Source organism: Chaetodon auriga, chromosome 1 (genome assembly GCF_051107435.1).
Source record: "Chaetodon auriga isolate fChaAug3 chromosome 1, fChaAug3.hap1, whole genome shotgun sequence".
NCBI classification, from domain to species: Eukaryota; Metazoa; Chordata; class Actinopteri; order Chaetodontiformes; family Chaetodontidae; genus Chaetodon; species Chaetodon auriga.
The window spans coordinates 21,745,087-21,764,014 of NC_135074.1; the positions used below are offsets into that span (position 1 = coordinate 21,745,087).

Consider the following 18,928-nt stretch of genomic DNA (forward strand, 5'->3'; position numbering starts at 1 on the left):
AAATTCCCATTTAATTAGATCATGATTTTGTGTGGTCTTCCTCTCCTTTCCTTTCGGACTGGCGGATTGGTGGAACCCATTCCTCGGTTCTGCCACAGGCACACAGCTAAGTTGAAGCTAACACTGGGAGCTCATTCACTAAACAAAGCTCCAACCCCTTTCACAGAGCACACCCAAGTACTTCCTGCAAGCTTGAGAGGATGTGATGCAATAACTCCTATTCCTCTTTGATTCGCACTCCAAAGTCACATGGAGGCGGAGGTGTCAGGACGTAGCAGGAAAGACATTTCAATATTCTCTTACCTGAGTCAGAATCTTTCTGGTCTCCATTAGCTCCTGCAGTGAAGGGCAGCTTCCTTTTCGGGGCCTTTTCTTTCATCTCTTTGACCCCATCACTGCGATCCAATTTGGGAGTCTTGTTTGACAACACTTTTTCCTGTGAAAGTGACAAATCATAACACTAAGTAACAAGGTTCAGACATTCAGCTTTAATCAGAAAAAAGAAACAACGCTGTCGGCTAAGTATCCACTTTCATGTGAACAATAAGTATGAAAAGTTAAACAGAGATACAGGCCCTTAAAAGTATGAGCTAACTGTGGATCTTGCAGCCTCTTCCTGTAGTTGGTGCTATTCTCTGCCCTGACTCTTTTAGCTATTATGGACTTTGCAGAGCGAAACTTTTCCATGGAGTTTCCTCCTTAGATTCCTGGCTCCCCAGCCACAGCACAAAGAGCCGACGCAGGGAGAGGAGGCTAAGCTGACGCCTGCTCGGCTCTGTGGTCTACAGCTGCTGGAAACAATCACAAGCCCAAGTGTATCTGTTATCAACAGATGTAAATACTTATGTGTAAGTCCAACTTGTTTCTTTGTATTTGGATCTGATAGTAATAGTGACCTGCTTATCCTGACGAGCAGCTTTCCAACAGTTACAGCTGAAAACACATGACTAGCAATGATGTCTGGAGTTGTTTTTCATGAATTCTTGTCAGGTTACGACTATTCAGTTGTACATATTATTATATTAATTAATGTTTTAATTAACGGATCAATTGATTCATCATAAGTTCCTAAAACTCAAAACCATTTCCTCAAATTTCTTATTTTGTCTGACCAATGATGAAAAAACACAGAGCATCCAATTTACAACTGCATGGAAAAGAGAAAAGCAGCAAATACTGAGAAGCTTTCACTTGCAATTATACATTAGTTTTACTAATAAAATTGTAGTTGAGTGAGGAGCAGCGGGTGGGGGGGGGGTGGGGGGTGGGGGGCAGCCAGAAGGAAGTTTCAGTGAATGGCAGAACAGAGCATCACTGAACAAAGCAAGAAGAGCCACAGAGTTAACACACACACACACACACACACACACACACACACACACACACACACACACACACAGATACAAAACACTGCAGGACACTGCTCAACATGAGAGGAAATGGTCTGCAGAGGAAAGGGAAGAAGGGTGGGGGAGGGGAGCACAGCTTAATTCAAAGCTATTACCACCAAACATATTTCACATTCTTTACTAATCTTAATGGAAACCTTTATCCTAATTGTGCAGTGTACAGCTGTATGAATAAAAAGCTGTCACTGAAAAAACTGTGACTGGATTTCTAAATGAGTGTAAATAAATATGGGCAAGCATGTACAAATTGAAGAAGCATGGAGTCAGTTCACTTGAGAGTAATACCATTCACCCTGAGGTGTACATGTAAGGGTCTAATCTCATAAACAGACACTGACTTTCAGTGGTCAATACCTGAATATTTCAGGTAGTGACTGTGCTTGTAGAATACAATGTGTTTGTTTTAGTGTAAGGTCAAGATGATTTTAATGGGTGTCCTTTAACTGCAGAGGGTTTAAGGTTTCATACTGGAAATGCAGCAGCAGGTCACTTCTAATGTACACACTGTATTTCGCTTAATTTCTCTGTCCTACCTTCTGTCCCCTGCTCATCTCTCTCTATCCTCAGGGCAGGTTTTCCATTATGTGTCGACTCTTTGAACTCCTCCCCCTGCCCTGCCCCAGTCATAAGACTATGATGTCATGGTACAGTAGAGACAAACAGTGTCAGCTACAGTTAGCTGATCTCTCTCTCTCTCCCTTCCTCCCTGTGTCTGCGTCTCCGCTCATCCACACAAAGGCTTTTACAAGAGGACACACAATTCATGCAAAAGCCTGATGCACACACCTGGGCATGTGCATAACTTATGATACATCTAAGCATGGAAACCGAGATGCAAGGGAGTGATTTCTTTAAGGGAGCGTACAGTAAATGCAGAGCTAAACTGCACTGGTAGAAAATGGTAAAATCACCAAAGCACATCTCCAGAGTTGGAATGTGTTGTTTATTGCTGAATTAAATTTAAGGAAAGCTTTGACAACTAGGGACTTTCTTCAGATCTGCCTTCATAAGACACCCTGTTTGATGGTCTCCTAGCAATGCCTGCTTTTTTCGTCTCACTCCGTTTTCCACCCACCCCTGTGCGCTTCATTCCCTCCCTCCCTTCCTCCATGCCAGAGTCTGATGCAATCCTTTGCAGAGGGCTGTAAATCCATGCCTGCATAAGCTGTACCTCTCCTCTCTTCGCCTCTTGGTGCTGCTGCCGGTAGTTTAGCAGTTGGCACCCACCATGACATCATCAAGCTGCGCCCAACACTTTGTTTTAGTGCAAACAACATGACTGTACCTGTGTCAAATTAAGGAGATGCTACATTCACAGCCTTCATTTCAAGACTGAATATGTCTTGACAGGCCAACAAGACTGCCCCATTCCAAAGGTGCCTCTGAATGTGGCTGAGAAGTTCAGCCTTCCTTTGCCCGCACTTCAAGGACACAAACACTAAGTTCTTTGTGGCCGTCAGTATCCAACAATCCGTTATGTAATAGTCAGTTGTGTAATTGTGCATTAATATGGGCCTGGTAAAGCTTCACTTAATTTAGTAGGAATGTGCATTCAGGTGGTATTTGGTCACTGGTACATCACACACATGAATACAATGACAAAGCTTCTGCAAAGTAAGTTCTTGTACTTGGTACCCTGGTATTTGTTAATCACTATTAATTCAATCATATGGGTCATTTTTAATGGGCTGGGGGCAGATACTTTCTGTTGCAGGGAATGTTCCCAGGCCGTCTGGTTGAAGCATAGTCTGGCTGCTATTCTAAGCCAATTTCTTACTTATTCTAGCTCATGTTCCTTTACTGTCTGTAAATCCTTCTGAGGTTTTATGATTGTTGATCAGATGTAATTTAGTGTCAGGTTTCAAGGACAAACAGCAACTGAAGATGGGATTATAAACTGTGTACAAGTATTTGGTTACTGGGCACAGTGTGTGTTCGTAGGTTTTTCAGTCTTACCTTCTTCCCACCCTGCTTTTCCACCATGTCGGTGTTGAGTGGGAAGTGGTCCAGCTGGGGGGTTTTAGAACCCCCACCTTTGGGCATCGTTCAGCTCTCGCCACGCCAAGCTTCATTCACGCTGCCATTGCATCGTCATCAACCGTCTGGAACAAAGGGAAAGAAAAAGAGACGGTGGGGGAAGTTAGCAACTGGCCACTATGTTTCTTTGAAAACACATTTACACACTGCCAGACAATGCAGCCATTAGCGGTACATCAAGCACTCTATTTTCAACCATTACACCCCTGCTCTGGCGGAAAAGCAGTTGAGAGGGAGGACAGCAGGCTGGGTTGCAGCTGTGGCAGGCAGAAAGCTTATCCGTCCTCCAGGCTGAACCCGGAGAGCAAGCTAGGTTTGCCCAAATACCTTCAAACATGTTCGGCAATCTCTAATTTTAAAGTAAGAGAAGCTACAATCCCTCACAGCAACAGAGGCACACTTGTTATTCATATCAACCATATTACAACTAAAGCAGTCATATACTGGAATTTAGGAATGACAACAGGGCAGACCATTTAAGACACTGTCTAGCCACAATGTTGGGGCACTGAGAGAGCCAAGAACAGCTGAGGAATGTCTTCAGGTACGTGACTGGCACGTCTCAACAAAAACCCAAACAGCTGCTTACCGCCATAGCTAGCCACCCCTTGTAATTGTGGGCTTTACTCTGTCCTAATTCATGGGATCCCTACCATAGTCAGTTAAGAAGATGTGCTGTAGCCCTCACACAATAACAACAACAAATCTACCTGGTACAGGTGATCAGTCTTAACATGAACTCATGGATATAACAGAGATTTCTGTACAGTTTAATGTGTTTCTGTGTTCACCGTCTACTTTGACCTGTATGCAAGTACACAGCAAGAGTATGTGCATTACTATCCTCTGCCTTCCTTCATGAAGAGAGGCCTTCTGCTTCACAGGGCCATGAATTAATCATATATTCCATCCCTCAGTTCTCTCCACCATAATGCACTTTTTCTTCTGAGTGCGTCCAAGTATGATCATCCTTGTGACTGACTGAGTGAGTGAACAGATGAGACCATGGCTGCACCATTTTTTTTCTTTACTCTGAGACACTGGCACTCCTATCTTCTCTGGCGCCACTTCCATCTCCCCTTCCCTCCCCCAACCCTCCTTCCCTTCCCTGTGCAGTTATCCTATTCAAAGACTGCTATTTATATCCCCCCAGTCAAGTCAGTCAAGTCAAGACAGCCAGGCAGCCAACCAGAGAGGCGCACAGCTACAGAGGATGTACTGCTCCCCTTCTACTGGTGTATAGAAAGAGAGAAATGAGAGACAGAGCAAACCACAGCCCCTTCTCTCTCCCCTATAGCTCATTGTTACTCCCTCTTTGCTACTGCTCAGTACAACCTCCCCTAAGCTCCCACCTCTCACCACACCAAACAAAGTGGCAGGAAGGTCGACTACCCTCAGAAATAAACAAACCTTGCAGCAGCAGCAGCAGCAGTAGCAGCAGCAACACACACACATGCACATGCACGCATACACACATGCACGCACATCTGAAATTGGGTCAGCTGGGCTTCTGGAACAATAATCTCTGCACTATTTTGGGACTACTATGATGGGCGGTTATAGCAACAGAGCATTTCGCTGACATGCGAAATACAGGAAAATGATGTTTTCAAGCTAGCAGTCACACAAAGACACACACAGGGAGAGGAAACCCAGTTCAAAACCACAGGCCTCATTTCCTTTGTAATTCCATCCCAATCAAAGATACACAACATCTGCTAACAGTGAGTGTGTTTCACTCAGTTAAGTGTTGTTGCCACTAAACAGTTGATTAATTACTTGTGTGTTAGTGAGTACATGAAGGTGTGAGCGTTTTAACCAATTCTGACAAAAATAACGTCCAGTATACAAAAACTACGAAAAGTGATCACGAGTTCCTATTCAGGACTTGACTGTGAAGGTCATCTAGTTGCCCTGGGCATGTAAATTGAAACCACCGTCAAGCAGTTTGTGTAGTGTAGTTAGAATAAATCAGCAGTGGGTGACTTAAAAAAATGTGGTTTGTAAACCCTAAACTAGGAGCAGAGAGTGTGGGTACCATGTTTTGGAAGAATGATGGTGGTGCTTCGGAGCATATTTGAGAAATACACCTTATTTTTTCCCCTGATAATGTGCTGAAATCGGCAGGAAAGGTAGTTTGCTGTTTGCAGCCGGTGGGCAGCAGAATCCCAATCCCAAAATCGGAGCCAATAGAGCTAACAGTTAACAGAGCTGACATTGTAGGACTAAGAATTTCTGCTCAGAGGAACATGAATTGTTTAAGAGTGAACTGCAGTTTTAATGTTGACAACACCACAAGTTCACAGTAAATACAAATACTGAAGTACTTCAGCTGTATACAGTTTGAAAGTAAAAGTACTTTGAGTTTGAGGAGTTAATGTTAGACAATTTACATGAGAGTAAACATTTTTTCACAGATGAATGTACACATTTTCCCCAGTTCAGACACATTTTCCCCAGTTCAGCTTTACATAAAGTACAACTTACAGCTATAGATGTTAATAAAGTAAAGAAACAACAGCTTGATTTTGGGATGGTTTTCATTCACTTTGAGAGGGTTAAAAACATTTTTTGGGACGATGGTGAAAAAAGTTTGTCTGGAGCTCTGCGTCAGTCAAGTTAGACTTGGCCATGGAGATGATGACTGCAGAAGGAAGTGGTGAGAGGTGAGCCAGAGAAGCAATCTCTTCCAAATGAAGGACAGGACCTGCCAGTACTACTATCCATCCCGTCTTTCTCACTTGCATAAACACACACACACACACACACACACACACACACACACACACACACACACACACACACACACACCTTTCTTACTATGTCCCCCATTCCTTTCTGTCTCCATCCTCTAGCATCCTCTCTATCCTCCGAGCCACTCCCTCTGCGGTCAGATAGAGGCCAACACTTCGGCATATTGCAGCATACTGTATGCACGCTCACAGATGCACTGACACATACCACAAGCACACTTACGTTGAGATGTTATAGTACCATCTTCATTGATGTGGGAATTATAACATTAAAGGTAAATCCCACAAGTGAAACTGTCATGCAAAATGAGCACTGGCCATTTGATTAATAACTAATTTTATTTCTCCATTTCAAACGATTTTGGTACAATATGTCATGTGTCCAGCAAACTGTGCCACTGGTAGCTAACTAGCAGTTACTTGATGCCATCTCAGTCCTTGTAAAATTATATTAATAGGTGTAAATGCAACCACAGAACTCATAATAGTGCATGCAACTTGATATTTAAAAACAATGTTACTGTAAAGTGTATGTACCATACTTACATGCTAAATTTAAGCTGTGACGCCACCATATAAGACATACTCTGACATCGTCATGAAAAATGTGAAGCAATAAAAATTGTTATGATTTAACTATAACTGCTCATTTACTTGCAGACTTCTGCTGCGCAAATGTGTACGAAACTATGACTGTAAACCTGGAAGACCATGGACCAACTGCTACCATCTAAATTTTTAACATTGCAAGCAATTTTGCTACAACATGTACTCCTGATTATATACAAGGAAACAAGATGCAACAATGAGGAAACACAAAGGCATAAACACACACACACACACACACACACACACAGCTGAGAAGAGGAGACGGTGCAGGTGCACAGATGAAAAGTAGTTGTTTGCTCCAACCCCATGCCACACCTAACTCATGACTCTCATTGTACACACAGAAACACACCTCACATTTTCCACGCTGACAGCTGAAAAACACAGCAGCTGAATGGAGGGATGGGCATGTTGCGCACAAACCCCGTTGCCTATTGCACAATCGGGTACAAATCAGCAGCACACTCCCTGGCAGTCAGTCAACCGATATCTTGGTGTTGGTTAACAGATATGCTACGGCTTACACACAGGAACATAAATAGTGAGGCAAATGGTATACAGGTCAAAGTGTCCTCATACCAGAGACGTTCATGAGTCACAAAATGGACGTTAAGTTTATACATCTCTGAAGCAAGATTTTACTCCCTTTGAAAGACATCATCACTGCTGCAGTCAAAATCAATTAGGGGCCTGCAAGCAAACTGAGATATTCACACAAAACCATTCTGTTTAAGTGTGTATATTTTAAAAATATTTTCTAGAAGATTCAGAATGACAGTGACTAAGACACAACCTTGGACAAATAATACCAGCGCCCCTGTCACAAATATATACCCGCCGGAGGATAAAATAAACAGTAATCTGCGTTGCAACAAAGATATTTGGAATGGAAAAATCAAACTTGCTCTAAAACATTGCCTCATCTCAGTTAATGAGCATCTAACACATCTGATGTTACAGCAAGGTTTTCCTGGCACTAGTTTATGGATAACGCTAACAGCTAAAAATAAATGACAAGTCTAAATGCATTTTCAAGGGCATTCAAAGGCAAACACAACAGAGACTTAGACTGAAGGCTTCCAACATACACTACCAAACCTGTGGAAGACACAGAAACTGACCCACCTCGTGTTTTGATTCAACACCAGCCACCATTGTACACTTTTATTATAGGTTTTAGTGATGGTGTAAAAACCACAACTTTGCTTCGGTAGAGATGTCACATTGCCTTACCAGTGTACTGTTCATCTTCCATAATTTACAAATCCAGGTCAAGACTGAAGTTAATTAAGATGAGCTGCAACTCAAGCATGAAGTCTTTTTATTGTAGACTTCAGGCCCTAACTGGATTATCCATCTTTGCTTGAACCTCCCACCATATAATTTTAGTTACGGGGACTGCACCATGCTTTCAGTGGTCAAGTGTCATTTACTGCTGCATCCTATTTCTTTCCTGAGTTATCTTCATTCTAATTACACTTCAACTGCAGGAGTGCAAAATTATTTTTTCTATGCCCAACCTCTGTACAAAGAGGAATGACCACCATCACAGAAGCCTGTATGTTTGTGATAAGGCCAGACAAAACCATCATTCATAATCATTCCCTTTCAAATTACATGATCTCGTTTTTATTACTCTAATTGTGGAGCAAGCATTTTGCTGTAAAATTTAACAATACAAAGTAATTATAATTCTTGTATCACATTTGAAATACCAGAAAATGTCAGCTGGAATTGGCCATGTACGGGAGAGGTCATTTTACATATCTAAACAACCACCATAATCATCTCAAGCACTGGTTGCTGGTGTGCATGTGTGTACCTTCCAGTGCCTCTGACAGTCTATTGACATGCCATGCAGGAGAATGGTCTATAGGAGGACAGCAGCAGCAGCAGCTAGCTAGCCTGTTTGGTGTGCAAATAAAGCCAGCCGGGCTCGGCTGCTGTATCCTGGCAACCAGAGCCCAGCTTTGCTGCTCAGTCCCTGACCTGGGTCCATTCACTTCATTATAAACCTGTATAGAGAGAGACTGACACATGAACGCACACACACAAACATGTGCTAACACATACAAAAGCACAGAGAGGAAAGATGCATTATGCTAGAACAGAACTGTGTGCTTACAAAAGGAGCTAAGGAAGGAGCAGAGTGTTGTAATAAAGAGCAGTGATAATCTGTACTGCTTGACGGTGGAGACCAAGCTTCTACGTGAGCTTTCACTTTGTTTTTGGAAATATATGGGTTGAGTATGATAGCCTATATACTTCATGTTCCCAATTTTCAACAAACAAGTTTTGGGATTAAATAACACCGTATTAGATCCCAATCTTTCATTTCTTTGCTTCTTAATGAAGGTCTCATGCTTAAATGTCGATATGAGCAGCAGGTGATACACAAGGGCATCTGGAAATGACAAAATATATTTGAAATGTGAGTGAGTGGGAGTGGTCCTATTATCCATACGGCTCTAGGAGTAGAGAGAGCCAGAGAGCAAGAGAAGAGTGTGATGTGGGGAGGAATCCAATCACTCGGTCTGATTTTCTATTCTGAGCACGTTCACTCTCCCTTACACCTCTCTGTTCCATCCAATAACAGCTCAGTGCTTGCAGCCTGCCTGCCTGCCAGTCTGGTAAATCATGCCGTCTTTGCCAGTGACCTCGCTAAGATAGTGGCAGGCCTGTATATATATGCAGCTAGGCTGCAGGAAAGGCCAGAAACAATCTAGTGCTTTTTGGCTCTCTCCTCTCCAATCCCTCAGCTTCATCAGTGCTCTGACTCATTCTCATTTCTTCCCCCTCTCCTCTCTGAGTGCTTCTCTCTCATCTGCCTTTCCCTCTATTCTCAACATCTCTCTCTCTCCTCTCTCACAGGCAAAAGCCTGACATTGCCACAGCAATGTGTGAGCGCACAGACACACAAGCACACACAGAAAGCCTGTTGCCTAGCAACTCAGGGATGAGACAGATGCAGGCCTATCACAGAAGCTAGTGAAAAAGCCGTGAACGGAGAGAGGGAACCTATTGATGGAAGAGTGCTTCTGCATATCACCCTCAAGCAATGAGGATTCAATCACTTTCTGACCTTTGGATCACCGTCTGACCAAACGGGGCTGCTTCACTCATTCATTGACTCCTATGGGCTATCAAACATAATTTCTAATACAGGTGAATATTTGTACACTGCAAAATAATCAGGACAATGGCACAAGAGGTTGTGCAGTAAAACTATTCCTGAAAACATTTAAACTGTTTGAAGTGAATGCACGGTCTAGCAATATAATCAATGCAAGTTTGCATCACTACCGCCACTATGACAAACACAACAACAAAAATGGCACTTCAAGCATTAGCTTAAGCCACATTATCTACTCCAATTCTCTGGATAGCTTATCGTTATTTTCACGTTCAGCCCCCCCTCGACTGCATGGCTGTTAAGCAGGACTGAAGGAAAGAACAGTATGTTTGGTAAACCCATCTTCCCATGCAGGAAATGTACCCAGGCTGATTAGGATCATAATCATAGAGCGAAACACAAATGCACTAAAATAACAAGAATTTATCTTGAAGGTGTCCTTGTTACCAGAGTATGTTCTTTAACGGGTGATTTGAAGGGATAATATGTTATTTTCAACTCTACATCACTGTCTCTTCTTGCCAAACACTGTAGGGATTCCAGTTAGAAATTGTTTGGCACAAGCTAAGTCTGTTATCTCTGTGTGTGTGTGTGTGTGTGTGTGTGTGTGTGTGTGTGTGTGTGTGTGTGTGTGTGTGTGTGGCAGCAAGTATGAAGCAGTTAGATGGCTAGCCACTTCCAGCCTTACCCTTAAGCTGCACCCACACTGAGCAGCTCACTGAATTTACACCACAAGACAGAAAGTTTTGTACAGATAGGCACTTTTTTGAGTACTAAATATTTCATCACCTTGACGTCTCTTGTTTACAGTAATTCAAGTCATGTTGTTTGTGCCTTTATGCTGAAACAGCTGGCACCAGCATGGCAGGAATGTAAAACGATTAAGCTTTAAATGTGTTGCTGACGTCTGGAGCAGGGTTTCCACATCCCCAGGAAGATTTCAATGTCCCAGACAAATGGAAGAAATTCTGGTCAAATATGTTAATGGACCTTATCTTCCAATGTGTTTTTCTTTTTTTTTTTTGCATCCCAGTGACTAATTGGGAACACTGTTTCTTCACTTGGTCCAGAACTGAGTGAGAGCACTCTAGTCGTGAATCAGGGTGCCCTTTGGGCATTGACACAACGTCAATGTATGTCCACTAAAAGTGTCTGGTTTTGCCCCTGTCAGGCTCAGACTGCTATTCCAAGTACCTGACAACATTATGGAAAGCGTCACCACAGAGATCCCTTTTAGTTAAAGAGTAAGATGCTATTTGTTCAACTAGAAACAACTCCAATGATCACTCTCGCCAAAGTCACCAGACTCCATTTACAGAAAAAGTAATGTATCATTGCAAAACACACTTCACACTTCAAATTTAACAGAAACTAAATGAAACTCATCCAAACCAGCTCGGTTTGTCTTTCCACTGTTCCACCAACAATCACCACCACCTCTGGTTTGGTTGAAATAAACGCTCCGAGTTCGATGTGAAGATACTGGGTGAGTAGCGAGAGGGAGGGAGGACATCAGAGAAGCAGCACGTCGAGCCAGAATATTTTCACATCTAACTCTGGAATCTTTTTCACCACATTATGACTAGAGAGATTGAAATATGTTGGACTGCAACATGTTTTTCTGGTAAAAACTGTAATTACTGGATAACGGAAACCCTGGTCTGGAGGGACTAATGATACGACCAGTGGTAGTGCTTCACATTCACTTCACAAACATTCAACTTTTACACTGCAGGTTAATGAAATATAACCAAAAACAATACAGGGGCACCGCCAGAAGATCTGTGACAGAGTTAATATTGTGGCTAGCACATCAAATGGAAATGTGCCATTTAGGGATTCTCACATTCTACAACTATGCTGTGTGACATGGATACACACTGAAGACAGACAACATGAACTGAAACAGGGAAACACAACCATGTAACTCTCAAGTCATATTCATACACACAGATAATTAAGATGAGTGTGATTAGTCTAAACCTTCAAGCGCTGTCCCATTCAGTCAAACAGCATTTGCAGCCATGAGCTGTGGTTAGCCTAAACCATATCACTTGATGTAGACTAAACACTGTACGACAGTGTTATCACTCTCCTGAGAGCTAACATAACCTTTCCAAAAGTCATTTCACATAGGTGATCACCACGCAACTTATCGCAGAACTTCTTCAAAACAACATGTTAATGTCATTTTAATTTAGATGAGTTTATCAGGATTTGCTTTCACTTTTCAATTCATCCCCTGTGACTTGAAGTTGGCGCAGCAGTAAATAACAGTAAGGAAATCATACAGTCTGGACTGCAACAAAAAACCTCTCACGCTCCACATGAAGCTTTTCACACATTTATCCTACCAGAATCTAGTCCTTCTTCAGACAGTGCTAGTCAATATGTCAACTATCAACAACCGACCTCAAGTACCTGCACACATTCTGAAAAGAAGAATTAGCATCGATAATTAAAAGCATTTATTCTGCTTTCCTTGGGGTCCCAGTCCAGAATTGAACCCTGAACATGATGGTTGTGTGATGTGTGCTTTAGCTCACTGAGCAATGAGGCCACCCCATCTGTCTACTGTAAAGTGTGCAATGTGTTAACTTGTGTGTGTGATCTAGATCATTATGCCTCTGCAAGAGACTGACTGAGAAGATAAATGATTGAATGTGTGTGTGTCTGCTTGAGAGAACATGAATGAGTGAGTGTGTATGTGTACAAGTAAGCGTGTATGGTAGTAGAATGTGAGGCACGGTGACTGAATCTACGTTAATTAAGGATTACGTGAGGAGGTAAAAATAAATGCAGAGCAGAGGGAGAAAGCCTGGATGGATAATGAACAGAGCGAGAGAGGCAAGGGACGAGAAGAACAGAGGGTGGATATGACCTTTCCACAGATGAGCATTATAATGTCTCTCTCTCACAAACACACACACACACACACACACACACACACACACACACACACACACACACACAAAAATGTAAAAAGTGCCTCATCTAAAAAGTGTCCCAATTTAGAAGCAGACTGTATGCTGTGAAGCAATTACAATAAAAGTTTTGGTTAGAAAAAAGCAACAATGTCATACAAAGGAACAGATCCCTCAGACATGCAACGCTGTTTTTGGCAGCTGTTTGATCTGTCTGCTGTAGGCCTGCACATGGCTGCGACAGTCTCATCACACATTCTTATCTCTTGCACCATGCGTTTGTTCATATACGTTATGGGTAAAGAAGAGCTGTTTTAAGGATAATGATTAGGCTCTCAACCGGCCTTTTTTTTGTGTGTGTCTCTTGCACACACCTGCTTGAGCCTTCTTCATTACAACCTTCTTGGTACACTTTTGTTTCTTCTGCTTTCTACTAATTCCAGCATTTGACTCATACTCATTGTTGTCACAAAGGATGGGTGAGTAATAACTACACAGCTTCATCCAAGTACATTAATTTGTCCAAAATGATTTACAATAAACACATTCAACCTCCAAAGAAGCAAGCGTTAGATGACAAGAACAAGAAAGAAAAAAGGTTTCAAATCACAACACACCAGTTTGGCTATAACCAGCTTTATCATAATGAATGCCAGGAGGGGAAGGACCCCTTATTCTTCATATTCATCACTCCCTCTGAATTTATTTCCTCACCGGAAAAGCAGAAATACTGGAAGCAGTAATTGTACAGCGAGACATCAGGCACAATACTGAGTGATTGATCTCAAAAAGGACAAACTCTTTTGTACTGTGGACAAACCCTTCCTTCATGAACTACATATACATTTCTACATGATGAGACATAAACTCTCATTTTAGTCGGCACAATCCATGGTCTAAACATAAATGAAGGCAAAGTCCCATCATCAAACACAAGACTGGAAACAAGCGGCACCCTCCAGGGCTAAAAAATTATACCAATGTGGAAAAGCCGAAAGCTGCCACGACGGTGACAGCTGGAGCCACTGTCACTGAGAGTCACTATGGCTCTTCAGATACCTATGGGTGACGCCATGTCCATGTTTTACAAGAGTCTATGACTGGAACCAGCAGTTACTCCAAAATTCATGACCAGTAGGGATTTCAATAAGGACCTTTGTAATGTTACCGTGCTTTAAATTATATTGTTTTTGAGTAAGCTGAACAGATACATACAACAGCATTCAGGCAAACTAGCTAGCATGATATCTTATTAAAATGCACTAATCCATATGCTGACTAAAAGTCAAACATTAGGCATTTTCCTTTTCAGCCTCTGCCTCAACTTCTGTCCCCAAGTCTGTCCAGCAGGAGAACAAGACCAGCAGACGTAAGGTTACTCACACTTGTAGAGAAACATGACATGACCTAGGAAAAGGCAAGCAAAATGCTGCAGGGCAGCTACCACCACGAACGTGACCATTAGACACATGCAACCTCACAGTAAGCATTGCCATCAAAATAAAAAAAAATAAAAACAGAATGCAATCATTTGCAAACTACAACTTTGTAAATTACCAACAACGGTTTTAAAAACAAAAACTAAGCCTTTCAAGGATGCCCCGTTCGCTAAGTTTTTCGAAAAACAAAATAAAGTCTTAGTTTCCATGAAGGCTAATAAACAATTGAGAAGCACAAGTAGGGTGAAAAAAGCATGAGTGCTGTGCCGAATGTGGATTTATCTGGTGTTCATAAATTTGGATTGGTGCATCATTGTCCATAGGGGAATACATTCATGTGAAACCCTGGTGATGTGTAGTAAAACTTGTGTCAGAAATACGTAATTTCTTGGGTCGACGCTTGAAATTCTGAGACAGATCAGCAAATACATGATAACTGATCTTATAAACATTCGGCTGCACCTCTCTCTGTTATTACACAGGCCCCAGAAGGTGGGACAGGCAGCTGACTTGGCACATATGAAGACAGAGAATGGGAATCAACAGCAGAGACCAGCAGCAGACAGACAGCCAGACAAGCAACCTGATCGCTACAATGACAGGAACAGAGGCCGAGCCAGACCAGAACCAACACGTACAGCCATTCCAAATGGAGTCTCACTGGCTCGGCCGAGGAATCATTCCTCAGACACACACAACATGCGCACGTGGGTGCAGTGTAGCTGGGGACCAAACAGAATGTTAATGCTGGCCTGGTGCAGAGGGGTGGAGGGAGGCAGGATCCCAGATGAATTATAAATCACTGGGCAGGGCCGGATGGAGGGATGGAAGGATGGAGGGATGAAAGGCCTGCTACTGCAGAGCACAGCCAGCTGAGGGCTGGGGCGGTGCCTGCTTAAAGAGGGGGCAGGGAACTGATGCCAGACTGAGGCTGTGGTGAGGGCATGAGCCTAATTTTAATAAGAACATACACATGCACATATTCTTAATAAGCATTGCTTGTGTGCACACATTTGCATATAGGTACAGGAACCAAAACGTGTTTGGATGCCATTGAAAAGTCCTGGGCAAGGTAAAAAAAAAAAAAAAAAAAAAAAAGTGCACCATGTTTCCATCAAGATGAGCAGAATACCCCACTTGAATAAGTTCCACTTAAGTTTCTTATGCCCATCACAAAAAGAGGTTAAATTAAGAGAGCTTCTGAATCCTTCACTGCAGTGTCCTCATCCAGAGCAGGAGCTCTTAAATCTGCCTAGACTCAGATGCACGACGACATTCATTCATAGGTGGCACGAATCCTTGGGTACATTTTTGCCCCATTTTTCAACATCTCATTGTTAGCAGCAACTTTACATTAAAAATGAACAGAATTATGGTCATGTGTTTCCCAGCCTTGTAGTCTTTCAAATTGGAGAAACACTTCACCTTCTGGGTTGTGTTGTCTGCCTGTGCAGTTGTACTAGTAATAGCAGTGGAACATTTTTGTGTACAAGAGAATGATTAAAAGCCTCTAAACAAACTTAACCACTCACTGTAAGTTTGATAAACTTAGACCTCATAACTAAAAAGATGAATTTCTGCATTTGATTAATAAAAAATGAATGCGCTACAAGAAAAGATATTTCAACATCCCAGTGAGTCAAAGTAAACTACAGCTGCTTGTATAGCTGTCCATTTGTCTAGGCCTGCTACTGCACAGCACAACCAACTGGTTGGACTAATTGTTAGACCAGTCATTACACAATATAGCAAACTAAAATTATGTAAGAAGTTGTGAGAGTCACGGGTATTAGTCAGACATTACGGGTGGAGGCAAACACTGATTCACAGAAGAATCACGATTCTTAATCTCTATGATTTTCGTGTGTTGTTAATAAAGTTATGCAGCAAGAAAAAAAAGTGAAACAGGAGTGCAGCACCCAGATGATGTACAACATGCTCATTCTACAGTTACCTTGTATTTCAGCTTCAAAAATGGAAAGCATTTGTGCACATTTTGGATATAATATTTTAACAAAGAAGTTTTTTGTGGAGACTTCATTAATCTCATCACCCTGAGATGAGCTAAATTTAGAAGAATGGAACCCAAGTCCAGAACTAAAAAACAAGACCAGCTTGAGAAAATAACCCGATCTTCAATCCATTTCATTTCAAACGACCTGCCGCTGTGCAGCACTTCGGATGACAATGGTTTTACCTGGTACCAATGTTGCAGCAGACAGGCTGTTCTCCACTACTAAAGATAAAATGTTCATAACAACACAGCAGAGGCCTGACGACTCGATTCTAAACCAAAATCATATCGAATGATTCCCAACGATTCCCATCCCGATCAGACAATATCACATCGTGTACTTGCCTTCAGGTCAGAGCATGATTCATATTTAACTGAAGTCAAACTTAAATTTCAATGTAGTTGAGGGTGTGTGCAACACACTGTTACACACACCGTTACTCACACCCAGTACTGCCATTCACACGCATTCAACACACATCTGAACACACTGTTGCCATGAAACGGTCCTCAGTGTTATAGCCAGCCAAATCCAAACAAACCCTAACCTTAACCTCAGTGGAGCGAATACAAATGCAGGACAAATAAACACAACAGGTAGCCAGACGAAATGACCACACAGGGTCTTTGGCAGGCCACAGCCACTCATACGTGGAGATGGACACGTTCACTGACACTTAAGAATGCTCTGAAATTCCCAAAAATAAAATAAATAACAATAACATTTCTTGTTAAAAATGTAACCAAATTGGGGAGAAAAGACTGACCTGTACCATGCAATTTCCTGCTGTTAATGATTATTCTATTATTCGTTTAGTCTATCAGATGAAACAAACAAAAAACAAAACAATAGTGAAAAGTGCTGATTACAACTTCAAAGAGTCCAAAGTGACATCTTAAAATGTTTTGATTTTTCTGACCATAAGTTCAAAACCCTACAATATTTATTGTTATATATGTCAAAACAGCAGCAAATCTGTGGCATTTTACGGCTTTTTATGCAGGAAAATGACTGAAACAATTATTGATTATCAAAATAGTTGCACATTATTTCTATGCTGAGTAACAATCCTACCTCAAACTACCCTCCAAGACTGCAACTATGATCTTGATTCTACAATAAAAAATTGCTATTCCATTTAAACCAAAACTGTGTGTGGCACAACTCAGGTTACGACACTGCTGGCTTGGATTATTAATGGCATCATCCCAAAATATACTCTGTGAAATAGTAACATAACTTGGAGGGACACGTGTTTGCTGTGACAACACATCACAGGGTCCTCCAGTCAAATGGAGATAAGGGCTCAATGCTACGATCCCCTACACTCTCGTCTGTACGTTTGGCCATATAAAGGGTTGTCCCAAACGTGCTAGGGAGTAGCAGAAGTGGAGAACAAACATATCATCCCTCAACCATGACTATAAAAAGACTGGTAGGCAAATTCTTCTGACCCCAGTCCAGCAACTTGATCAACAGCTTATTACTAGCTACTATGCCACCTATCTGTCACGCAACTGGACATAATGCTTAAGCCAAGAAGCACAACACAACCAGTTTGCATGCAGTTTGGAATTACCATCTGTTTATCTCGAAGTGTGTGTGTACTGGCTCCCCATCTTCGTCCGAAATGGAAACTGCAATAATTGAAAGAGGCACTACCCTGAGGGAATTGCTCTTCCGGTGTTCTCAAGGTATCACTTCTTAGCATCTGAGCATGCATACAGATGTGCACAAACACAAACACAAACACACACACACACACACACACACACACACACACACACACACAGAGTCTTCCAGACAACAGCTATCAACATATGTATGCAATTTAGCCAATTAAAGCTTTAACCCGTAACCCAGTGCAGCCCTACCGCAGAGGTAACACAAACTGTTTTCATGTGAGAGGGCAGGAGACTCAGAATAAAGATGGATACATTACAATAAGAAAGCAGAAAAGGGGTGAAGCATAGATTAATAGAAAACAGCAAGGTTTCATTGCTTGGGCCATTTCCCTTTTCAGTTCCCCATTTCACGGGGCCATTACCCGATTCAAACCTTTGATATGAATTTAAGAAACAATGCTGACCTTTAATGATAACGTCAAACATGGTCCTGACATCATGAGGTTTTGTAGTACTAGGCAATGCAAGGAGGGGGGAGAGATGGAGTTGTAATTGTATGCTGCCTGCTCTGCCATATCTCTATTTTACCTCTAGTATATGAATAGATTGTATAGAGCACTGCAGGCCTAGCACTGTATGGTTGCTGCATAACGTGCAATAGAATGGAAATCCCAGCCGGGTTGCATTCTGTCTGCCTGACTTTAAGTTTGCTAGCTGGCTCATGCTAACGCCACACTTCCAGCTCCACTACCTCAGAGCAGCACCCAGTGCAGCCGAGAAAGCAGCACAACAGGCATCCTAACAGACTACGTAGCTGTACTGCTGCAGCTATGATGCCAACATTAGTCTTTGGGGACAAGCAGTTCTTTGCACGTGCTTCAAACACTGTCGAAACAGAAGTTAAAGACCTTCTAAGCAACATCCTTTCTCCTAGTGGAATGGAAATGTCACAAATTGCCTGGCTGGAAAAGATGTTACAACAGC

General features: G+C 42.1%; 1 protein-coding gene across 2 annotated transcripts in view; it reads right to left on the reverse strand.

The window, feature by feature from the left end:
• ankrd11 (ankyrin repeat domain 11) overlaps positions 1-18,928 on the reverse strand; it is a 97,790-nt gene that overhangs the window by 20,848 nt on the left and 58,014 nt on the right. For both annotated transcript variants that reach the window (XM_076729837.1, XM_076729828.1), the window contains exons 3-4: positions 3,366-3,511; positions 304-436 (exon numbers count right to left, since the gene is read on the reverse strand). In XM_076729837.1, coding sequence (XP_076585952.1) covers positions 304-436; positions 3,366-3,452 — 220 coding nt within the window. In that variant the 5' untranslated portion in view covers positions 3,453-3,511. The remainder of the gene's footprint in view (positions 1-303; positions 437-3,365; positions 3,512-18,928) is intronic.